The 25,593-nt window shown below is 39.3% G+C and overlaps 1 protein-coding gene across 3 annotated transcripts in view; it reads left to right on the top strand.

The window, feature by feature from the left end:
* Positions 1–22,335, top strand: part of BMS1 (BMS1 ribosome biogenesis factor) — a 48,801-nt gene extending 26,466 nt beyond the window's left edge. For 2 of the 3 annotated variants that reach the window (XM_055333535.1, XM_055333536.1), the window contains exons 14-23: positions 11,342–11,415; positions 12,067–12,243; positions 14,897–15,085; positions 15,174–15,354; positions 15,558–15,616; positions 16,761–16,883; positions 17,826–17,973; positions 18,322–18,497; positions 20,798–20,959; positions 21,497–22,335. In XM_055333535.1, the coding sequence (XP_055189510.1) occupies positions 11,342–11,415; positions 12,067–12,243; positions 14,897–15,085; positions 15,174–15,354; positions 15,558–15,616; positions 16,761–16,883; positions 17,826–17,973; positions 18,322–18,497; positions 20,798–20,959; positions 21,497–21,727 (1,520 nt within the window). In that variant the 3' untranslated portion in view covers positions 21,728–22,335. The remainder of the gene's footprint in view (positions 1–11,341; positions 11,416–12,066; positions 12,244–14,896; positions 15,086–15,173; positions 15,355–15,557; positions 15,617–16,760; positions 16,884–17,825; positions 17,974–18,321; positions 18,498–20,797; positions 20,960–21,496) is intronic. The other variant, XM_055333537.1, reaches the window with a different exon arrangement.
* The last annotated feature ends 3,258 nt before the right edge of the window (positions 22,336–25,593 follow it).

Here is a 25,593-nt window from a genome sequence, read left to right as displayed (position 1 = left end):
GTGAGATTTCTCTTCATGTCTTTTGCCCATTTCATGATTGGATTGTTTTCTTTGCTGTTGAGTTTAAGAAGTTCTTTATAGATTTTGGAAACTAGCCCTTTATCTGATATGTTATTTGCAAATATCTTCTCCCATTCTGTAGGTTGTCTTTGAGTTTTGTTGACTGTATCCTTTGCTGGGCAGAAGCTTCTTATCTTGATGAAGTCCCAATAGTTCATTTTTGCTTTTGTTTCTTTTGCCTTCGTGGATGTATCTTGCAAGAAGTTACTGTGGCTGAGTTCAAAAAGGGTGTTGCCTGTGTTCTCCTCTAGGATTTTGATGGAATCTTGTCTCACATTTAGATCTTTCATCCATTTTGAGTTTATCTTTGAGTATGGTGAAAGAGAGTGGTCTCGTTTCATTCTTCTGCATGTGGATGTCCAATTTTCTCAGCACCATTTCTTGAAGAGACTGTCTTTCTTCCAATGGATAGTCTTTCCTCCTTTATTGAATATTAGTTGACCCTAAAGTTCAGGGTCCACTTCTGGGTTCTCTATTCTGTTCCATTGATCTATGTGTCTGTTTTTGTGCCAGTACCACACTGTCTTGATGACCACAGCTTTGTAGTACAACCTGAAATCTGACATTGTGATGCCCCCAGATATGGTTTTCTTTTTTAAAATTCCCCTGGCTATTCGGGGTCTTTTCTGATTCCACACAAATCTTAAAATAATTTGTTCTAACTCTGAAGAAAGTCCATGGTATTTTGATAGGGATTGCATTAAACGTGTAAATTGCCCTGGGTAGCATTGACATTTTCACAATATTAATTCTGCCAATCAATGAGCATGGAATATTTTTCCATCTCTTTGTGTCTTCCTCAATTTCTTTCAGAAGTGTTCTATAGTTTTTAGGGTATAGATCCTTTACCTCTGGCTAGGTTTATTCCTAGGTATCTTATGCTTTTGGGTGCAATTGTCAATGGGATTGACTCCTTAAATTCTCTTTCTTCAGTCTCATTGTTAGTGTATAGAAATGCCACTGATTTCTGGGCATTGATTTTGTATCCTGCCACGCTGCCAAATTGCTGTATGAGTTCTAGCAATCTTGGGTGGAGGCTTTTGGGTTTTCTATGTAGAGTATCATGTCATCGGCGAAGAGGGAGAGTTTGACTTCTTCTTTGCCAGTTTGAATGCCTTTAATGTCTTTTTGTTGTCTGATTGCTGAGGCTAGGACTTCCAGTACTATGTTGAATAGCAGTGGTGAGAGTGGATATCCCTTTCTTGTTCCTGATCTTAGGGGAAAGGCTCCCAGTGCTTCCCCATTGAGAATGATATTTGCTGTGGGCTTTTCGTAGATGGCTCTTAAGATGTCGAGGAGAGTTCCCTCTATCCCTACACTCTGAAGAGTTTTGATCAGGAATGGATGTTGTATTTTGTCAAATGCTTTCTCTGCATCAATGAGAGGATAATATGGTTCTTGGTTTTTCTCTTGCTGATATGATGAATCACATTGATTGTTTTACGAGTGTTGAACCAGCCTTGTGTCCCAGGGATAAATCCTACTTGGTCATGGTGAATAATTTCTTAATGTATTGTTGGATCCTATTGGCTAGTATCTTGTTGAGAATTTTTGCATCCATGTTCATCAGGGATATTGGTCTGTAATTCTCCTTTTTGGTGGGGTCTTTGTCTGATTTTGGAATTAAGGTGATGCTGGCCTCATAGAACGAATTTGGAAGTACTCCATCTCTTTCTATCTTTCCAAACAGCTTTAGTAGAATAGGTATGGTTTCTTCTTTAAACGTTTGATAGAATTCGCCTGGGAAGCCATCTGGCCCTGGACTTTTGTGTCTTGGGAGGTTTTGGATGACTGCTTCAATTTCCTCCCTGGTTATTGGCCTGTTCAGGTTTTCTATTTCTTTCTGTTCCAGTTTTGGTAGTTTGTGGCTTTCCAGGAATGCGTCCATTTCTTCTAGATTGCCTAATTTTGGCGTATAGCTGTTCATAATATGTTTTTAAGATCGTTTGTATTTCCTTGGTGTTGGTGGTGATCTCTCCTTTCTCATTCATGATTTTATTGAGTCTTTTCTCATTTGTGTTTAATAAGGCTGGCTAATGGTTTATCTATCTTATTAATTCTTTCAAAGAACCAACTCCTGGTTCTGTTGATCTGTTCCACAGTTCTTCTGGTCTCGATTTCGCTGAGTTCTGCTAAAATCTTTATTAACTCTCTTCTTCTGCTGGGTGTAGGATCTATTTGCTTTTTTTCTCTAGTTCCTTTATGTGTAAGGTTAGCTTTTGTATTTGAGTTCTTTCCAGTTTTTGAATGGATGCTTGTATTGCGATGTATTTCCCCCTCAGGACTGCTTTTGCTGCATCCCAAAGATTTTGAACGGTTGTATCTTCATTCTCATTAGTTTCCATGAATCTTTTTAATTCTTCCTTAATTTCCTGGTTGATCCTTTCCTCTTTTAGCAGGATGGTCCTTAACCTCCACGTGTTTGAGGTCCTTCCAAACTTCTTGTTGTGATTTAGTTCTAATTTCAAGGCATTATGGTCTGAGAATATGCAGGGGATGATCCCAGTCTTTTGGTATCGGTTCAGACCTGATTTGTGACCCAGTATGTGGTCTATTCTGGAGAAAGTTCCATGTGCACTTGAGAAGAATGTGTGTTCAGTTGAGTTTGGATGTAAAGTTCTGTAGATATCTGTGAAATCCATCTGGTCAAGTGTATCATTTAAAGCTCTCGTTTCTTTGGAGATGTTGTGCTTAGAAGACCTATCAAGTATAGAAAGAGCTAGATTGAAGTCACCGAGTATAAGTGTATTATTATCTAAGTATTTCTTCACTTTGGTTATTAATTGATTGATATATTTGGCAGCTCCCACATTTGGGGCATATATATTGAGGATTGTTAAGTCCTCTTGTTGGATAGATCTTTCTTTGTATGATATAGTATCCCTGTTCATCTCTCACTACAGTGTTTGGGGTAAATTTTAGTTATCTGATATAAGGATGGCTACCCCCGCTTTCTTTTGTGGACCATTCGAATGGTAAATGGTTCTCCAACCTTTTATTTTCAGGCTATAGGTGTCGTTATGTCTAAAATGAGTCTCTTGTATAGACAGCAAATAGATGGGTCCTGCTTTTTTATCCAATCTGAAACCCTGCGCCTTTTGATGGGGTCATTAAGCCCATTCACGTTCAGAGTTACTATTGAGAGATAGGAGTTTAGTGTCACCATGATATCTATTCAGTCCTTGTTTTTGTGGATTGTTCCACTGAACTTCTTAAAGGGGAATTTTAAGAGTCCCCCTTAAAATTTCTTGCAGTACTGGTTTGGAGGTCACATATTCTTTCAGTTCCTGCCTGTCTTGGAAGCTCTTTATCTCTCCTTCCATTTTTTTTTTATATAAATTAATTTTTATTGGTGTTCAATTTACCAACATACAGAATAACACCCAGTGCTCATCCCGTCAAGTGTCCTCCTCGGTGCCCGTCACCCATTCACCCCCACCCCCCGCACTCCTCCCCTTCCACCACCCCTAGTTCATTTCCCAGAGTTAGAAGTCTTTATGTTGTGTCTCCCTTTCTGATATTTCCCACACATTTCTTCTCCCTTCCCTTATATTCCCCTTCACTATTATTCATATTCCCCAAATGAGTGAGAACATACACTGTTTGTCCTTCTCCGATTGACTTACTTCACTCAGCATAATACCCTCCAGTTCCATCCACGTTGAAGCAAATGGTGGGTATTTGTCGTTTCTAATGGCTGAGTAATATTCCATTGTATACATAAACCACATCTTCTTTATCCATTCATCTTTCGATGGGCACCGAGGCTCCTTCCACAGTTTGGCTATTGTGGACATGGCTGCTAGAAACATCGGGGTGCAGGTGTCCCGGCGTTTCATTGCATCTGAATCTTCGGGGTAAATCCCTAACAGTGCAATTGCTGGGTCGTAGGGCAGGTCTATTTTTAATTCTTTGAGGAACCTCCACACAGTTTTCCAGAGTGGCTGCACCAGTTCACATTCCCACCAACAGTGTAAGAGTGTTCCCTTTTCTCCGCATCCTCTCCAACATTTGTTGTTTCCTGCCTTATTAATTTTCCCCATTCTCACTGGTGTGAGGTGGTATCTCATTGTGGTTTTGATTTGTATTTCCCTGATGGCAAGTGATGCAGAGCATTTTCTCATGTGCATGTTGGCCATGTCTATGTCTTCCTCTGTGAGATTTCTCTTCATGTCTTTTGCCCATTTCATGATTGGATTGTTTGTTTCTTTGGTGTTGAGTTTAAGAAGTTCTTTATAGATTTTGGAAACTAGCCCTTTATCTGATATGTTATTTGCAAATATCTTCTCCCATTCTGTAGGTTGTCTTTGAGTTTTGTTGACTGTATCCTTTGCTGTGCAAAAGCTTCTTATCTTGATGAAGTCCCAATAGTTCATTTTTGCTTTTGTTTCTTTTGTTTTCGTGGATGTATCTTGCAAGAAGTTACTGTGGCCAAGTTCAAAAAGGGTGTTGCCTGTGTTCTCCTCTAGGATTTTGATGGAGTCTTGTCTCACATTTAAATCTTTCATCCATTTTGAGTTTATCTTTGTGTATGGTGCAAGAGAGTGGTCTAGTTTCATTCTTCTGCATGTGGATGACCAATTTTCTCCTTCCATTTTGAATGAGAGCCTTGCTGGATAAAGTATTCTTGGTTGCATGTTCTTCTCATTTAGGACCCTGAATATATCCTGCCAGCCCTTTCTGGCCTGCCAGGTCTCTGTACAGAGGTCTGCTCTTACCCTAATACTCCTCCCCATAAAAGTCAGGGATTTCTTGTCTCTTGCTGCTTTAATGATCTCTTTATTTTTGGAATTTGCAAGCTTAACTATTAAATGTCAAGGTGTTGAACGGGTTTTATTGATTTTAGGGGGGGGAATCTCTCTATTTCCTGGATCTGAATGCCTGTTTCCCTTCCCAGATTAGGAAAGTTTTCAGCTATGATTTGTTCAAATACATATTCTGGCTCTCTGTCCCTTTTTGCGCCCTCGGGAACCCCCATTAAATTTTCCTCAGTTTCCCTCTTTGCCATCAACTTGTCTTCTGTGTCACTCACTCGTTCTTACACCTCGTTAACCCTCGTCGTTAGGACTTCTAGTTTGGATTGCATCTCATTCAATTGATTTTTAATTTCTGCCTGATTGGATCTAAATTCTGCAGTCATGAAGTCTCTTGAGTCCTTTTTGCTTTTTTCTAGAACCACCAGTAGCTGTATAATAGTGCTTCTGAATTGGCTTTCTGCCATTGAATTGTAATCCAGATTTTGTAACTCTGTGGGAGAGAGGACTGTTTCGGATTCTTTCTTTTGAGGTGAGGTTTTCCTTCTAGTCATTTTGCTCAGTGCAGAGTGGCCAAAAACAAGTTGTATTGGGAAAAGGAGAAAAAGAGAGGAGAGAAAGAAGGAAAGAAAAGAGAAAAAGAAAAAAGAAAAAAGGAAGAGAAAAAGAGAAGAAAAAGAAAGAAAGGGAAAAAAGGGAGTGGGGGAAGCAAACAAATCAAAAAGCAAAAAAACAAAAACGGGGGAGTATCTTCTGATTCAGTATACTTTAAGTCCCTTGACTTCCCCTGGAACTTGTCCGTCGAATTGGTCTTCTGGGGGAGGGGCCTATTGTGCTGATTTTTAGGTGTTAGTACTTGGGGGAGCTGCTCTGCCCCCTGCCTGGTGCAGGGCTCAGTGGGGGTTATTTACCCCGTGAGGCCCCAGGAGGAACAACCCCAGTGGCGGCGGCCAGCTCTGGAGCCCTGGATTCAGCCCCCGCAGTAACTACAGAGCTCTCGGTCTGCAGGGGCTGGAGGCTCCGGGGCGGGGCCGCTGATCTGCTCAGCTCAGGGCAGGAGCGTCCTTGCGTTCCTGGGCCCTCCTGGCCTCTGCCTGTCGGGGGGGAGGGGGGGGGCGGATCCTGGGCTGTGTCCTGGAGCCCAGTGCTCCGGGCCTGTGCTGTTGGATTCGCGCTCCCGGCCGCGCGGCCGCCTCTCCGCGGAGCCACCGCCCGAGCCCCTCCGAGCTGCTCCCGGAGCCCGCGCAGCCTCCTCCGCACGGAGCCTCTTCCTCTGCCCGAGCCCCTCCGAGCTGTTCCCCGGCCGCGCAACCCGCCCCCTCCGCGGAGCCGCCTCCCGAGCCTCTCCGAGCTGCTCCCGGGTCCAGCCTTGCGGCGCTGCAGCCCTTCAGGGAGCTTGGTGCACTCTTCCCCGGGACGCAGTTCCTCTGTTACTGTCCCAGGGAGCCTGAGGGCATTCCCGCCTTCCTGGGGTCCTGCTCTAACTCCCTGCGAGCCCCTTTCCGCCCGGGAAGGTTGGTGCAGCTCCTGCTTCTCCGGGACGGGGCTCTCCTGTCCTGGGGACACTCGCCCCGGCCTTAGCCCAGCTCCTCGCGGGGCCCCTTCTCCTTGGAGGCCTTTTGTTTCTTTATTCCCCCCCCCCCCCCCCCCCCCCCCCCCCGTCTTTCTACCTTGATAGAAGCGCAAACTCTTCTCACTGTAGCATTCCAGCTGTTCTCTCTTTAAATCTCAGGCCGAATTCGTAGATTTTCAGGATAATTTGAAGGTTATCTAGGTAATTTAGTGGGGACAGGTGATTTGGAGACCCTACTCTTCCACCATCTTACCCCTCCTCCCTCCGTACAGGTTTTTATATAAATATGAATTTCCTATTTTTCTCGGGTAAATGCCTAAGAATACAATTGCTGGGTTGTATGGTAATTGCATATTTAGCTTCATAGGAAACTGCCCAAATAATTGGCCATTTTATATTTCCACCAGCAATATATTAATGATCTAGCTTTTTCACATCCTTGCCAATATTGGCATCCTTACTATTATTTATTTAGACAATCTAATAGTGGTATTTCACTGCGGTTTCATTTTATATTTCCCTGATAGCTAATGACGGTGAACGTTTTATCATTTATTTGCCACATTTTATTATTTGCTGTGTATTCTTTTATAAAATGTTTGTGGGTGTCTTTTGCCCTTTTTCTTATTGGATTCTTTTTTTAAATGTTGAATACTGGGAATTCTGTATATATTTTATTCCATTATTGGAGATGTAGTTTGTAGATATTTTCTCCTAGTATGTAGCTTGTTTTTTCTTTCTTTCTTTCTTTCTTTCTTTCTTTCTTTCTTTCTTTCTTTCTTTCTTTCTTTCTTTCTTTCTTTATGATAGTCACAGAGAGAGAGAGAGAGAGAGAGAGGCAGAGACACAGGCAGAGGGAGAAGCAGGCTCCATGCACCGGGAGCCCGACGTGGGACTCGATCCCGGGTCTCCAGGATCGCGCCCTGGGCCAAAGGCAGGCGCCAAACCGCTGCGCCACCCAGGGATCCCTATTTAGCCATTGTTAAAAAAATATTTTATTTATTTGAGAGAGAAAGGGAGCGAGAGTGAGCAGAAGTGGGGGACAGAGGGAAAGGGAGAAGCAGGCTCCTCACTGAGCAAGGAGCCCAATGCAGAGCTCGATCCCAGCACTCTGAGATCATGACCTAAGCCAAAATCAGACACTTAACTGACTGAGCCACCCAGGTACCCCACTTCAGCCATTTTTTAAGGGTAGGTATGCTAGTGACAGATTCCTGTAGTTGTTCTCCATCTGAGAATGTCTTTATTTCCAACTCTTCCTTTCTGAAGGATAGTTTCACTGGATATAGAATTCATAGCTGACAGTTCTTTTCTTCAGCATGTGAAAAATCTTGTACCACTTCTTCTGACCTCTGATTTCAGAAGAGAAATACACTGTCATTTTGAATTGGTGTGAATCTGTTCTTTCTTTCTGGCTGCTCTCAAGATTTTTATCTTTGTTTTCAGTTTTCAGAAGTTTGGTGTAGATTTCATTGGATTTATTCTTTTTGAAATTTGCTCAGCTTCTTGAATCTGTTAAGTATATGTCATTTACCAAATTTGGGAAGCTTCAGTCATTATTTCTTTCAATTCAGGTATCCCGTGTAAAATCATGTAAATTGTGGATCTCTTGTTTCTCGTGCCCCAGGTGCACGAGGCTCTGCTCATTTGATTTTTGGCTATTTTTCTCTGTGTTGTTCATACTGGACGAATTTTCTTGATGTGGCCTCAAATTCTCTGATTCTGTCCTCTGTCATCTCCACTCTTACTATTGAGCCCATCTAGCAAGCTTTTAAAATCTATTGTTATTTTTAAGTTCTGTAATTTTTATTTTGGTTCTTCAGTTTCTTTGCTGCGATTTTCAGTTTTTTTGGTTATTGCCAAAGGATTTGTAGTTACTTGATGAAGCATTTTTGTAATAGCTGCCGTAAGATATAAGTCAGTTAGTTTCAAAATTTGATTCATTTTATTGTTGGTGTCAGTTGTCTTTTCACATTTCAGTTAAAATTTTATCAATTTGGGGTATGACAGGTGGTTTTCTATTGTATCCTACACATTTTGAATAAGTTAGGAGACAGTGGATCCTATGTAATCTTTTTATTTTAGCATGCCGTCATCTTGTTTAGGTTTAGTGTACAGGTCCTAGTCTACTTTATGGGCTATGGTTCCAATGATAATTTAATTTTAGAGCCTTTATGGTACTCTTTTGATCTGCTTAGTTTATCTGATGCCACTAGTCTGCAGATGCCACCTGAGGAGACAGAGGAGCTTCCGTAATCTGGGCCCCCTGTTGTGGCTAGGTAGGAGAAGGTTGTCTTGGCCTGTGGGGCTAGTTTGCTTGTTGTGGGGGGATCTTTGCTGGTCCTGCCTGGGCACACATGAGGAGGAGAGCCTCATGCCTGGCACAATCACCCTTTGCCAATAACCTTTCACCACCTGGTATATCTTGGTGGAGGAAAGGAGATTCAGGATCTTTGAAGGCAAACTTCCCCTCATCACTTATTGTCAGTGGGGCTTTGAAAGAATCCCCCTTGCCAGTGTTGCCTGGTTTACCTGGTGTTGCTGCTAAGATTGGAGTTTGATTTGGGAGAAGATTGAGTCTACCTGGTCTACCTTCTGTTGCTAGCTTGGAGATGGGAAATAGTGGCTCTGAATTGCCTTTCTGTGGGTTGTGGTATAGTGAGCCACTGGCCATTATGTCATTCCTCCTGTCCTGGGGCCCCTCACCGACCCTTTTTTCTTTACACCTTTCAGAGTTCTTTGGTTTTCCTTGGACTCTTGGGTTATTTTTGGAGTTGTTATACTTAGATGGGAGGAACGGAGGAAATAAGTCTATACTATCTTTTCCAGACAGAAATCCGTGGTGGTATTTTTTTTTTTAATTTTAGTTTTAGTGTGGTTAACATACATTGTTATATTAGTTTCAGGTGTACAATATAATGATTCAACAGTTATGTATATTACTCAGTGCTCATCATGACAAGTGTACTCTTAATCCCCCTATTTCATTCATCTCCCGACCACCTCTCCTCTGGTAACCATTGATTTGTTCTCTATAGTTAAGAGATTTTTGGTTTGTCTCTTTTTTCCCCCTTGCTTGTTTGTTACTTATATTCTACATATGAATGAAATCATATGGTGTTTGTCTTTCTCTAACGAATTTTGCTTAGCATTGTACTCTCTAGATCCATTCATATTGTTGTTGCAAATGGCAAGATTTCATTCTTTTGGATGGCTGAATAAAATCCATTATTGTGTGTGTGTGTGTGTGTGTGTATACACCACATCTTCTTTATACATTCATCTATCGATGGATGCTTGGCCTACTTCCATAAATTGACTATTGTAAATAATGCTACAATAAACATAGGGATGCATATATCCTTTCAAATTAGTATTTGCATATTTTTTGGATAAATACCCAGTAGTGCAGTTACTGGATCATATGGTAGTTCTATTTTTAACTTTTTGAGGAACCTCTATACTGTCTCCCTGCACCAGTTTGCATTCCTACCAACAGTGCACAGAGTTCCTTTTTTTCCATGTCCTTGCCAACACTTGTTTTCTGTGTTTTTTATTTTAGCCATTCTGACAGGTGTGAGTTAGAGCTCACTGTGGGTTTGATTTGCATTTCCCTGATGATGAGTGATGTTGAACATCTTTTCATGTGTCTCTTGGCCAGTGGAGAAATGTCTATGTCTTCTGCCCATTTTTAATTGAATTACTTGTTTTTTTTTTTTTTTGGTGTTGAGTTATATATATATATATATGTATATGTATATATATATATAGCTATATAGAATCATATGTGTATATATATGATTCTTACCCTTTATTGAATATGTCATTTGCAAATATCTTCTCCCATTCAGTAGGTTGTCTTTTCTTGATGGTATTTTTTATTAGAACTGTGACAAAGGGAGAACTGACATCTTTCTGATATTGAGTCTTCTTTTTCCAATATATGCAAATCTTTATTTGTTCAGTAGATAATGTTAACAATACCTATTTCATTGGGTCATGTTGAAGAATGTAGTTAATGGCAATTAAAATATTTAGAGCAGTGCCTTGTCTGTAAAGCACTTGACAGTGTGAGCTCATGTCTATTCCATGTGTTTGGTAGCTTATTAAAATTTTTTAAGTTTTTAAAATAAAGCTCCAGCACATTTCTTGTTAGGTTTATTCCTAAGTATTTTATCCTTTTTTTTTTTTTTTTTTTTTTTTTTTTTTTTTTTACAACCAGAATCTTCCCATCTATTTTATCTTCTTTGGTTCTTTGGCTCTTTCTTATATGAAAATGTTTTATCTAAACATTGCTTCCCAAAGGAGTTTTAGTGTCTTTTTCTTTTAAGGATAGAACCCATAGCTAAACTTAGAGCTTTAAAAACATGGAATTAATGAGTTATTCATGTGGTTCAGCATTGTTTTGGGTATGATTCTTACTCTAATTACTGTAATTTATTTAATCTAAGATTTTTCCTAGGTATGCCATACATCGTTTAGTGTTGCTCCTACTACTGAGACTCTTTGCCCTATGTGCTGTCAATCAAGCCATGGTTTTTTCATGTTTTGTTTTGTGTGTGTGTGTGTGTGTGTGGTTTTGTTTTTGTTTTTGTTTTTTTCATGTTACTGTTGATCTCGGGGACTCCCCTCTAGGGCCATGCATGTATCTCTGCATCTCTGCTATGAAGTGTTTACTACCTGTATTAGAAAAATAGCTCTTGGCTAAGTGGGATATCAAAGAAAAGTAAGGAAATATGGGTTGAGTCCATGTGCTTCATCCAAAAAGGTGATGAAATACTGACAGTTTAACAAGAAAAAGAAGCCAGTGTAAGTACAGGATTCTCCTAGGGTGTGTAGTAATAAGAGGGATAAAAACGAAATTTGGGCTTCAGAGTACACAGTGAACCTGGTGGTGCTGCAGTATCATATGCAAGCCCTATTCATAGAAGACATTTGGGTGTTCTTTTCCCAGAAGAGCTCTATGGTGACTTTGAAGACCTGGAAACAGGGGACGTGCACAAGGGAAAATCAGACCCAGATACTCAGGTATGATTTTGCCATGGCTGGCAGTCAGTCACTGGTCACTATGTTCTGAGAGAGGCCCATATTAAGAAATGCAGATCTTACTTATCTGTGTAGATTATAGAGTGGATAGATTCCTTCCTAAAAATATGGAGATTGGGAACAAATCAAAGTTGTTGGTTTGTTGTTTGTGAACTTTTGGGTGACACCTACTTACTTCTTGTTGTCATTATGATTCTTCAGTCATTGAAAGTTTAGCTCCTGAGTCACCATCTTTCTTTCTACCATTCCTTTTGCCATCATTCTCCTCTTCTTAAATTTAAGTACCATTTAAAAGAATTAAGTACCTATTCTCCCTAATATTTCTTTAAAACCGTGTCTGGGGAGTATCTGAGTGGGGACACATGCTGTTATTTTTATTCATATTTGGCATTCCCAGCAAGATTAAGAAGCCACACAGTTTATTGTAATGTAGATGTTTAAATGTCTCTTACAGTAGTACATGTTATTTAGAACCAAAGGCTGTGTTTTGGTTTGTTTTGTTTTTTGTTTTGTTTTCATGATGATCATAACCAAGATTTTTGCAGCTCAGATAGAACTTTAAAAATATGCCTTAATGTTTAAAGAAAAGATTTCCACAGACTTTTACAAAATTTTCTCTTCTCTAAATTTAAGATTGAAGATGTAGAAGAAGTTAATAAGGAAGAAATTGACCCCAGTACAGAGGAAAGTGCCAGGAAAAAGCATTTGGATAAGAAGAGAAAATTGAAGGAGATGTTTGATGCAGAATATGATGAAGGAGAAAGCACATATTTTGATGATCTTAAAGGAGAAATGCATAAACAAGCACAGGTAAGAAAACTTGGTTCCTATCAAGTTTTATTTCAAGCCTTTATTTCAAGGCTATAATTGTGTTGTGAATACATAATTTTGTTTAGGTCTCTGCTTTCTGACCTGCTTCTGTGCCTCTGGTTTGGACTCTTAGGTCAAGATGCAGATGAGTCTGTTTATTCATGCAGTCATCTGATTATGATCACTGGCAAAGATATCGGTGTCTATTTTGTACCAAGCATTGAGGAAGCAAAAATGACTGAGACAGGCAGCAAGTGTTGAGGATTTCATGCTGTTAGTGACTTGAGACAGTGTGTTTCATTAGTGCAGGCATTGCCGAAGCATTCTCATTACTGCTCCCTGGAACCATAATTAATTTGAATGGCTGGGTGATTCTTGCACCTACCAGTGCTGTGCACACACCTGTGCTCTCCAGGGAAGCTTTTCTAAAAACTTACCCTGGTCAGAGTTCAGAGGATATTTCAAGTGCCAGGTTAGATGAGGAGATAAAGGGAACATGTGGAATACTGAAAAGAAGATGGCTTTGAATTTTTTATTCTGAGTGAAATGGCGACCCATGGGAGTTTTTCTTTTTTAAAGATTGATTTATTTACTTACTTACTTACTTACTTACTTACTTACTTATTTATTTATTTATTTATTTATTTATTTATTTATTTATTTATTTATGATAGACAGAGAGAGAGAGAGAGGCAGAGACACAGGAGGAGGGAGGCTCCATGCCAGGAGCCTGACGTGGGATTCGATCCCGGGACTCCAAGATTGCACCCTGGGCCAAAGGCAGGTGCTAAACCGCTGAGCCACCCAGGGATCCCCCATGGGGGGTTTTGAGCAGAGGAAAGACATGTATGACCTGCATACCTTTGAAAGGATTGCTGTGGCAAGAGTTCAGTAAGATTAAGGTGATTCACCCTGGGGGGTAAGGAGGTATGTGGAAGTGAAAGAGAAAGAGTCAAATTCTGGATATACTTTTGAAAGGTATATCAAAGGTAGTTTGACTGTGGGGCATGTGAGAGGAAACAAGGATGACTTGCTGGAAGGATTGAGTTGTCAGTAAGGTAGGAAAGACTCTAGTTAGCGTAGGTTTGTCTAGGAAGATGAAGTGTAGAGCTGTCAGGTCGGAGGTCTCTCTCAGACAAGTGGAGCATCAACTAGTCAAGGAGGAGCCCTTGAGAGAGGTTGGGGCCATGGACTTAGATGGACAGTTCTCAGCATCTTGATGCTGCTTAAAGCCATGGAATAGATGGAATGCCCTGGGAAGTGAGCGTGGAGTCAGGAGAGGACTGATAGTGGGTACTCCATTGTCAGAGGCTGGGTGGAGAGGATAAAGCAGCAGTGGAGACTGAGCAGTGTTCAAGAGAGAGAAAGCTAAGAGAACACAGAGTATGCTGGAAGCCCCTGGAGAAAGAGGGATGAAGTATTTAAATCCTGCTGATGTGTTAACTACAATGAAGATAAAATTGACAACTGGATTAGAAGCCCTATGTGATTTTGGCAAGCATTTTTATGGAATGTGGGTTAAAGTCCAAGTTGGGGGAATTTAAGAGAATGGGAGCAGAGGAACTGGAGACTATGAGCACAGAAAACTTATGAGCCATTTTACTTCAGAGAGAAGCAGAGAAATTGGGCAATAGTTGGAGGAAGTAGAGTCAAAAGAAGATGTTAAGAAGAGAAATAATAGGCAAGACCTGTTGGAATGAAGTTCAGTAAGAGTGGATATTATCTAGTACATAAATGAAGTTTGGCATAAAATAATCTGTAGCAACTGCCTAGTAGAACTTTCTATAATAATGGAAATGTCCATCTGTGCTGGCTTATATGATAGCCACTAGCCATGTGTTGATACTAATCACTTGAAATGTGACTGCTGTGACCAGGGAACTGAATTTAAAATTTTTACTTAATTTTAATTATTTTCATTAATATAAGTAATAAATATTATAACAATAACAAGATATAATAAAAGTCTGGATGTGGGTGTAAACCCTGGTACGGGTGGCTGTGGAAATTTTCTTAGACTGCTTAGCTTTGGGGGCACCATGGTGGCTCAGCTAGTTAAGTGTCTGCCTTCAGCTCAGGTTGTGATTTCTGGGGCTTGAGGGTCTTGTGATCAAGCCCCATGTCAGGCTCCCAGCTCAGTGGGGAGTCTGCTTCTCCCTCTTCCTCTCTCCCTGCTTGCTCACTCTCTATCTCTCTCTATCCCTCTTTCTCAAATGAATAAATAAAATTAAAAAAAAAAAAGACTGCTTAGTTTAGTTTTTCAGTGAATTAAGAAACAGTCAACAGCTGAGAGTGAGGATGAGGGAGGAGATACTGGATATTTGAAGAAAGGAGAAATATGAAATAACTTTTTGGAGAGTAAGAATAGAAAGTGCGGACTGGGAGGTTGAGAGTATTGGCTGACCAGCATTAAGTGTTGCTTTCAGAGTGCATTTGCTGTACCTTGGAGCAAGAAAGAAGAAAACAGTTGGGACATATACTGAACAAACTGTAAAGATAAGAATGTATGTTATTTTTAATTAGGATAAAGCATAAGTGATATGTCCATGTTCCTTTATGAGAAAGTGCTCATTTTTTTAAATGTAAATTGTATATTTATTGAAGATCACAGCATTATGGGTTTTTTATTGTTTTTTTCCGCTCTCATATATAGCTTAACCGAGCAGAATTTGAAGATCAAGATGATGAAGCCAGAGTTCAATATGAGGGTTTTCGACCTGGGATGTATGTTCGAATTGAGATAGAAAATGTCCCCTGTGAATTTGTGCTTAACTTTGACCCCCATTACCCAATTATTTTGGGTGGTTTGGGCAATAGTGAAGGCAATGTTGGATATGTACAGGTAGGTATCCTTTGCTGCATGCTTGACAATTCGGGTTCTTCGGCCATGCTTCCACCAGTAATCTAACTGAAATCTCTTCTCCCCTCAGATGCGTCTGAAAAAACATCGCTGGTATAAGAAAATCCTTAAGTCCCGAGATCCAATCATTTTTTCTGTAGGGTGGAGGAGGTTTCAGACTATTCCACTCTATTATATTGAAGACCACAATGGAAGACAAAGACTTCTAAAATATACCCCACAGCATATGCATTGTGGAGCAACCTTTTGGGGTAATATGTGATTAGAATAACTTGCTTGTAGGTTAATTTAAGCCTTTTAGGCTTCATCATTATAGTTTTGCTTTTCTCCATTAAATCCCAATTCATAAGAATTTTCTCTTTTTTTTTGGATTGAAGTACATATATATGTAAAACAGAATCCAAAGTTTGTGATTCACTGTATTTCTTTCTTATTTTTTTCTATTTTCTGTAAGGTCCGATCACTCCACAAGGAACTGGGTTCTTGGCAGTACAGTCTGTCAGTGGCATAATGGTAAATATCTTGAATGTTTTATTTTCCACATTGTGCCTGAGAAGTATGTCTTGGATATGGAATATGTACATGAAACTCTTTAAGTTGAAAATGACTCATTTTAATATTTATAGCAAAACTTCTCTTTGCTTTTAATTTTCCTACATCTTTTTTTTTTTTTAAGATTTTTATTTATTCATTCATGAGAGACACACACACAGAGAGAGAGAAGCAGAGACACAGGCAGAGGGAGAAGCAGGCTCCACGCAGGGAGTCTGGTGCGGGACTCGATCCTGGGACAAAGGCAGGCGCTTAACCGCTGAGCCACCCAGGGATCCCTTCCTACATCTTTTTAAGTAGGATGTGTGAGTGAAGAAGGGAGAGGTAGAATTATTAGGATACTGATGACATTTTATATTCTTACGCATTTTTTGGACTTTTAAAAATTTTTTAAAAGATTTATTTATTTTAGAGAGGGAGAGTGTGCACGCATGAGCAAAGAGTAGAGCCAGAGAGAGAGAAAAATCTTCAAGCAGACTCCCTGCTGAGCTTGGAGCTGAATGTGGGCCTCAAATCCCATAACCCTGAGATCATGACGCCAGCTGAAATCAAGAGTCAGATGCTTAATTTGCTTAGCTACCCAGGCACCCTTATTTTTCTAAAAATTTAAGTAGTGCTCACCATGTGCTAAGCATTGTACTAGGTTTTAAGGATACGTTGGATATGAGCTAGACATAAGACTACTCCCCTAGTAATTCTGGTTTAGCAAAAAGTATGTTCATACAGTCTTCATTTGATCAATCAGTAGGTTTTATTGACTCTATTTGACAGAAAACAGAATAATGAGCAGATGAAAACTGCCCTGAGGGTCTGCAATTTATTTTCTTAAACATTGTAACCAAATTTTCATATTCCTTTCCATTCCAAATTGGCCATTGGTTTTGAAATGGTGTTATTGTGAAATCACCCTCCCAAGAATACTCGATATCACCATTAGTTTGGCTTATATATATATTATAGCTTCAGATTGCTTTTGTTAAAATACTACTTTCTTTCTTAGGTGGTTGTAAGTGAAATGCATTTTGGTAATGTATTGCATCATAGAATTATAGTTTTTCTCTTGCTGTTATTATTCCTATATTCAAGTTTTGGGGGTTCTTCCTAGCCTGATTTCCGGATAGCTGCCACAGGAGTTATCCTTGATCTGGATAAATCCATAAAAATTGTGAAGAAATTAAAGCTAACTGGTTTTCCATATAAAATTTTCAAGAATACATCATTTATTAAGGTTCGTATATCTGTATACTCACATATTTATAAATGTGTATTTTATTGAAGGAGGAATGAAATATTTCTAAAATACAGTCTGATGTTTTCAAAAGAGTATTTACAATCTTGTATAAACTTGGTCTTTGATATTTTTGGTTTACTTATTTGTATTAGTCTTGTCTATGTTACTTAAATATGCTCAAAATTTTAAGGTGAAGTTAATAGTGATACTAATCGAGGGGCTAGTCCTTATTCTGTGTGAGACTGTGACAGAGCTAATATTGAAAATACATTATCTCGTTCACTGGGTTTTATTTCCTGCCTTTCTGGTTTGTATTAAGAAAGGGAGAGAATCATAGGTTTGTTAAACAGCTCAGTAGAAAAATAGACAAAGGTATTTTGTAAAATACTTATTGGCAGGGGTATGGAGAAATGGATACTCTGTTGTGCAGTTTAATGTGGGAGGGTAGTTTGAGTGACATTTATTGAGAATTTTATTATTAGTAGAGTTTCCATAAAAGTACAGAGTTAAGATGATCATAAAATATTCTTGTAATATCAGGTAATAATATCACCAGCATTTATCCAGCTCTCTTATCTTCTGAGCACGTGCACCTGAGTCATAGGATATGAGCTGCAGCGCAGCTCTGGTTGGTGACAGCAAAGGCTATCTAAGCCAGTTCAGTCCAATAAATATCTTTTTGATCTTTTCTTCTACAAAGGCATCAGTGATGAGCATGCTAATGAACCTACAGTAGAATCTTGACTAATGTTATTTTTGGGAAGATGAAATAGAATTGTATTCTTTTTGACCTAGTAATTCCACTCATAGTGGGGAAAAAGCATTTTGATTATTTTATCACCATTAAAGAAGTTTTTGTTTGTTTTTTACCAACTATTTGTGAACTAAGAAGTAAAATATCTGATTTTGTATGTATGATTTTTTTTCATATACCTATAGGGAATGTTTAATTCTGCCTTGGAAGTGGCCAAATTTGAAGGTGCTGTGATTCGAACTGTCAGTGGCATAAGGGGACAGATCAAGAAAGCACTCCGGGCTCCAGAAGGAGCTTTCCGGGCCAGCTTTGAGGATAAGTTGCTGATGAGTGGTAAATATAACTTTCTGTGGCGTAATCTTAACAGTGTGTTACCATTCATTATTGATTTCTAGCCAGTGTGGATTAGAGGTAGTTCAGGTTTTAGAAAATTGGAATCAGCTCTAGCTCTCCCCAGTTGAAGCATCTTATGCAGTATGCCAAGTCATGCTGTGTATGGAACCATGTGGTTCACACCCAGTAAAAGTTTTGTGATATTTAAGAGTAGTTTACTTGGTGAAGTTTCTTTTCAAAAACTGTGCAGCCAATTAGGATTTGGGGTGAATGTTTTGTTCTTTTGTTTGTTGAGATGGTTATGAATCTTCTTTTGAAAATGTTAAAGTAAGTTATCTTTCTTTCCAGATATTGTCTTCATGAGAACTTGGTATCCTGTCTCCATTCCAGCCTTCTATAACCCAGTAACATCTTTGCTGAAACCAGTTGGTGAGAAAGACACCTGGTCAGGAATGCGGACAACTGGTCAACTCCGGCTCGCCCATGGTGTCAAACTAAAGCCCAACAAGGATTCTTTGTATAAGGTACAGTCACTCACACATGTGCTCCATAGATGGAGGTCATCCAGATGCTCTGTACATAATGTTTTCTATGTTTTGAATTTTCAAGTAGGAAATCTACCATTAAATTTGAATGAACACATATATTCATAGAGTATTTTGGAAAGAATGCAGGAAAGTTGTAATAGTGGTTTTAATAGGTTGGAAAGGAGACAAACTTTTCATTGTATACTCTTTTGAACTGTTTTTCTCTTCACCATATACATGTATTACTTTTAAAAACATCAATATGCTAATTTTTATTGAAGCAGTATGAGTGGTTTTTTGTGGAAAGTTATAATAAACCTTGTAGTGAAATATTAACATAAATATAGAAAAATACACAGATCGTAAGCTCATGAACTTATTAACACACCCAAATTGCTATCACCTGGATCAAGTAATAGAATTACCAGCACAACAAAAGCCCCCCCTTATGATTTCTTCTAGTCACTACCCCACCTCCACCTCAAAGATAGCCATTCTCTGGACTCTTGACATGTAAATTAGTTCTGCTTGTTTTCTAGTTTTATAAATATAGCATATACTGTTTTGCCTGGTTTCAATTCATTCAGTTTTATGAGATTCATTCATGTTCTTGAAGATAGCAAGTATTCATTTGTTATTATCGAGTAGAATTCTGTTGTGTTACAGTGTCCATTTATTCATTAATGAACATAATTTCCAGTTTTTGGCCGTTATAAATGTTGCCCTGGGGACACCTGGGTGGCTCAGTGATTGAGCATCTGCCTTCAGCTTGGGGTGTGATCTCTGGATCTGGGATTGAGTCCTGCATCAGGCTCTTTGCAGGAAGCCTGCTTCTCCCTCTGCCTGTGTTTCTGCCTCTCTCTCTCTCTCTCTCTCTCTCTCTCTCTCATGAATAAATAACTAAAAATATTTTTAAAAAATAAAATAAATTAAATAAATAAATAAACAAATAAATGTTACCCTGAACACTAGGTGTGACTTGTTTGGTGTATATGTGCACACATTTCCTTTGCATAGATTTCCAGCCCCCCCACCCCAACCAGGTTGGGATTGGCAGATACAGGGTATGCATGTGTTCAGCTTCACTGTAGTATGCCTGTAGTATTGTGGTGTAGTATACCAGGTTAAACTCCCACCAACAGTAGTTGCTAGTAGTTGTTATCATTCAGTATTTTTTAAATACTAAGTTCTCAGTGCCTTTCAAAATCCCATTTCATTTGGATTTTGGTAGTTGAGTACTTTCATTATTTTCTTCACAGGTTAACAATGAATTTGAAACAGTTTGTTTTAATGCAGGATAAATATAAATTATTCTATAATAAGAGGGGGTACAGGATACCAGTCTGCCATTCTGCTAGAAACTGAAGTTTCCCATGCATTGCTTTTTAAATAAAACAGTAATAAAATTTTGAATCATGTTACATGAATTTCTAATAAAGCATGCTACAGGACATGGTATCTATTGTGTGGTGCTTACTCTTTTTCAGAATGTGATTTCTCTGAGTTCCTTCATTCTAAGCATTTTATGTTCTTCCTAAACAGAGAATATTGAATATTCTTGTGGATGATGTCTTTAATAATAAATTTAAAGACATAGCAGAAATATTCTCAATATAGTAGACGTTGACCTTGGTAAAAATCTAGGGCAAGACTTTCCACTTATTATTTTTGAGGCAGGTAAAAATTTTGGTCTTCTCAATTTAAGCTTAGGAATTAGATAACCTTAAAAATTGAATGTAGAGAATGTTTGGCCTTTATCTGTCATTTAAATCTCCTTGTTCTCAGCTGGCCTTCCATTGGAAACAGAATAAAGTTAAACTTCAATGAGGATCAGGTAGGGGGACACTTGAGCTGCTGCTGATTGGAGGAGGAACTATGTCCTTAAATCCACAGAAGTGGATAGTGAAGATGAACACCTAGGTTATTAGGCTAGAAGAAACCACCTCAGTGCCCCCCCCCAAAAAAGGGGTTTTAATGGGTTTTCCATTAAAAGAAACTTTGGATCTGTTTATCTGCTCTCTTGAGCTCCCCATAGTTCATACCATAAATGTGGACACAGTTGATTTTTTGGGAGAATTTAAGTATATTCTGTGTATTTCTCTGTTTGCCTACAACAGTGTACATCCATTGAGACAATCACATTTGATGGATGATTGAATCCTCATTTCTGATGATTAGTAGACTCTGATATTACTGATGATGTGGAAAAGTCAATCCATTGAGAAGATTTTTGGCACGTTTTAAATGCATATAGATCATAATTAAAATAACATTGCAGTGTTTCTTTTTCTTTTTAGCCAATCGTGAGGCAAAAGAAACATTTTAATTCACTGCACATTCCAAAAGCCTTGCAGAAGGCCCTGCCATTTAAGAACAAGCCTAAGACGCAAGCAAAGGCAGGCAAGATACCGAAGGACAGGCGGAGACCAGCTGTCATACGGGAACCTCATGAGAGGAAGGTACTGTCGATGGATGGCTTCCTGCATGTTGCATTTAGATGTGAAAATAATGCTTTCAGAAGCACACTTGGTTTTTCTATTGCATTCTCATTTTTCATCAGGAAAGGAGAAGAGCCAGACTTATTCGAGGCACCAGAACCAGAAGTTAGAGGAAAGACCAGAGTCCATTTCCCTTCTTTTGTTTAATCATGCTGTGTCTTATGCATTTTAATGGGGAGAAATAGGTACCCAGCTAGCAAATCACTGTGTCTTAGTTGTACAGTGTCCAAAGGTGACTTTCAGTATTTTGCTCAGTAAATACACTCCTACTTACGCCTCCATGCAATATGATTTCCTGGTTCCGTATAAATTTTCCCTGAGTTAATACTCATTTGGATCATGGATTGATTCTAGTTGAGTTAATGAGTTAATACTCATTTGGATCATGGATTGATTCTAGCTTTGATACATCAGCTGAGGTGTTTAGGTTCCCTGAAACTTGGAAGGAATGCATGATGTCTGAGTATTCTGACACTCACTGGGTTTTGTCCTTGTCAGATCCTTGCACTGTTGGATGCTCTGAGTACAGTGCACAGTCAGAAGATGAAGAAGGCCAAGGAGCAGCGACATTTGCACAATAAAGAACACTACAAAGTGAAGCAGAAGGAGGAAGAAGAGAAACTGAAGCGACAGAAGGACCTCAGGAAGAAGCTCTTCCGAATTCAGGGTCAGAAAGAAAGGAAAAATCAAAAGTCCAGCCTGAAGGGGTCTGAGGAGCTATCAAAATGAGCTTCAGACAGACACTGTCATTTGGATCTGCAGAGAAGGATGGTTTCAAATATTACTATTTGTAAACTGACAGCAGGGCACTAGAGCCCAAGAAAGACCTTTGTTGGATTTGTTGCCTAGACTGTGCCTTGGAGAAGATAAATGGAAACTCTACTCATAGAACACCTATTCATTCTCAGCCTCTAGGTTATGTCAAGATTTAAAGGAATATTATTTATGCTTTTATAGATTCCTTCACATTCCTCTTACCTGTCTAATTTTTGTGCTCACAAAAATACCATTAAAATACTTTCCTGTTAATTTTGGCTTAATAGTTTTCATTAGGGATGAATGCTTGAGGATTGTGGACAATTGCTCATTCTGCCACCTTCATGATGATTTCCCCTTCCAGAGGGGGGAAAGTATTAACTTGAAAATTTAGCTTTAAAATTTTAGAAGAGAGTATATGGTCCATTGCATAGCTGAGTTTTCCAGAGGCCATGTGATGTGCAATAGCACAGTAGGCTGACTATAAATGAGAGAATTCAGCTGCTTCTATTAATTTATGTTACCATGTAATGGGCAAATTTTTGTTTTTTTAAAACAAATAAAAAATACTTTAAAATTTTCTTAGCTTTCATTTCTTATATAGTGAAAATTGATGGATACAACCTACTTGAAGAAAAAGTCTTTGAAGTCCTCATTTTTAAGAGTATAAAGATCTTGAGATCCAAATACCTGGAAAGTGCTACCCTGAACTACTCCCTCCTGAGGTGGCCCCCTGTGCTGCTCACCAGCTCTGTACCCAGAACTTAATGCTAGGAGTTAGGCACCTTACAGGAGTACAGTAAATGCAGGGATGAATTAATTAAATTCCTGCTCTATCACTGAATGTACTTCGATTTTTTCCTTAGCTGCTAAGATGCTATGGCCTGGCAGCTAGAGTATAGGAAGACAGAAAAAGAGCTGCTGCTGAGCTTTCTGCCTCTTCCCTGTACCTTTCTAAACACACTTCACCTGCCCAAGACCAGGCAGTAGGTGGCCTGCCATCTCAGGGTTCGGGGGACTTAAATGTGATAGTGTGCTTTACAAACTGTAAGTTCTGGCAAAGTTAACTGTGTAATGAGATCCTCATAGGGAAGTTGTTATTTAAGTGGAGTTATTTTACCATCATCTTAAAATTTCTTTTCCCTCGCATGGACTCCTGACTGAAGAGACAGAACTGAAGACTGACCTGGTACACAGGGCTGGCTCAGCTCAAGGAGACAGATCCCGCCCCACACAACTTTCTGCTCTCCACTGAGGGTAGGCAGCAAGAACCGCAGCCTGGGGGGCCAGCATGGGCAGGCTTTCCCCTCTGGACAGTGCCTTCTGAATCTGATAGAAATATGATACTACCACATTAATGCAAAGGAAGAAGAAACAGGTGAAGCGGACTTTATTTTTAATTTTTAAAATTTTATTTAAATTGATTTTTTCAACGTATAGTATGATATCTAGTGCTCATTACATCATGTGCCTTCCTTAATGCCCCTCACCAAGTTACCCCATCTCCCCAGTCACCTCTCCTCCAGCAACCCTTTGTTTCCCAGAGTTAGGAGTCTCTCATGGTTTGTCTTCCTCTCTAATTTTTCACTACTCAGATTCCCCCCCTTCCCATATGATCCCTTTCACTATTTCTTATATTCCACATATGAGTGAAACCATATGATGATTGTCTTAATTTTTTTTGATGGTTAAGTAATATTCCATTGTGTGTATGTATGTATGTGTATATATACATACACATCTTCTTTATCCATTCATTCATCCGTCAATGGACATCGTAGCTTCTTCCACAGCTTGACTATTGTGGACATTGCTGCTATGAACATTGCGGTGCAGGTGTCCTGTCGTTTCACTACCTCTGTATCTTTGGGGTAAATACCCAGCAGTGCAGTTGCTGGGTTGTAGATAGCTCTATTTTTAACTTCTTGGGGAATATCCATACTGTTTTCCAGAGTGGCTGTACCAGCTTACGTTCCCACCAACAGTATAAAAGGACTCCCCTTTGTCCACACCCTGCCAACATTTGTTGTTTCCATCTTGTTAATTTTAGCCATTCTCACTGTGTAAAGTGATATTGTGGTTTTGATTTGTATTATCAAATACATCACTTGTATTTGATGACAAGTGATGTGAACATGTTTTCATTTGCTTGTTGGTCATCTGTAGATCTTCGTTGGAGAAATGTCTGTTCATGTCTTCTGCCCATTTCTTGACTGGATTGTTTGTGAAACAAATTTAGTACCTTTATTTTTAAGCCAATATATCTAAAATGTTATCTCAACATACAATCAGTAGAAAAATCATTAATGAGATATTTGACCTTCTATTTTTTGCCTTCTTTAAAATTTGTGTCCTTTACTCTTACAGCAACTCAACTCAGATGTTTAATTTTGTGGAAAATACTTGATTTATAGTTAGATTTCATTAAATTTATAGTTTAAAAACTAAGATTCACATACCCTAGTTGTTTCAAATATAATTGAACTTACTATCATTTTTAAGTTGAAATTAATTACAATTAAACAAAACTAACCGTCCATTTCTTCAGCAGCAGTCACACATTTCATTTGCTTGATAGTTTGCATAGCCCAGTGGCTATGTTGAGTACAGTATGGCTCTATAGTGTAAGAGGTCTGGGAAGGCTCCCTTAAAGGAAGCAAGTAACCTTTGATGCATGATCTGAAGAAGCAGGTTAACTTGGCAAAAGGTAGGAGTGGGAAGGGGAAGAGTGTATCAGCTAGCAGGAATGTATGTACAGAGGCTCTGTGGCACAAGGCAGCACAATACCTGTAAGCCAGTGTGTTTGGAGCCAGGATGGGCAGAGGGTTTCAGCAAGGTGCAGAGGAAGGTAGAGAAGGAAATGGAGAGGCAGGTGATGAGGTTGCATTAAGATACTGTCTTTTATCCCAAGATACTGGAAAGCCCTTTGGAGGATGCTTAGCTTGGAAAACATGGTCAGATTTGTATTTTTGAAAATGTCTCTTTACTGCTGGGTAGAGAATAGCATGGAGGGAATCCAGAGGTAAATCCTGGAAGGAGGTAGTTAGGAATACTGTCTGAAGCTTACGTTGACACACTGGGTTTAAGATACATTCCAAAGAGACATCAACACCTTCCTGGAAGTGGACTCTTACTAGCGAGGGGTCAAAATTGAACACAGGTGGATCTTAGTCTAATATTCTTCCTATTAGTTCAATATTTAAACACCTCAAAATCAGCAAGTCCAACCCATATAAGCAGAGCAGTGCTGCCCAAGAAGCCCAGTGATTATCCTGCAGTTCACTTGACTAGAGCTGAGCAGGTTTAGTTAAGCAAGGCTGTGCACAGAAGCTAGACGTGTAAGTGACATCAACAAATAGGACAGCCTGTCTTTCCCAGAGTCCTTACACTACTGTAGGCAGACTTGACCATCCCAAGTGCTGGAGTGTAGTTAGGGTCTGGGTAGTGGACTCTGGGCTCTGCCACTCAGTGTGATGTGACTGGGCAAGTTCCTGAGTATCTCTGAGGTAGATCTTAGAAGGAGATTACATGACATTCTCAAAACAGAGCTGTGGTGTCCAATAACATGCCAGTAGTTAGGGTGGTGTGAGGGATGGTTGGGAGGGCTACCTTGCATAAGTTAGTACTTGAGAGAGACAGGATCATTTGGTATCTTGATTGCAGTAGAGGTTACATGAATATATGTTTTAAAATATTATTCCCCACCACAGCTTTGTTCTGAGAATGCCATGTAAGTAGAATCATGAGGCATGTAATCTCTTGTAATTGGCTACATTCGATAAGCATCATGCCTTTGAGATTCATCCCAATTGTTCTGTGTATCAGTGATGCTTTCCTTT

Source organism: Nyctereutes procyonoides, unplaced genomic scaffold, assembly GCF_905146905.1.
Source record: "Nyctereutes procyonoides isolate TBG_1078 unplaced genomic scaffold, NYPRO_anot_genome, whole genome shotgun sequence".
Classification (NCBI taxonomy): Eukaryota; Metazoa; Chordata; class Mammalia; order Carnivora; family Canidae; genus Nyctereutes; species Nyctereutes procyonoides.
This window is presented reverse-complemented; position numbering and strand designations above follow the sequence as displayed.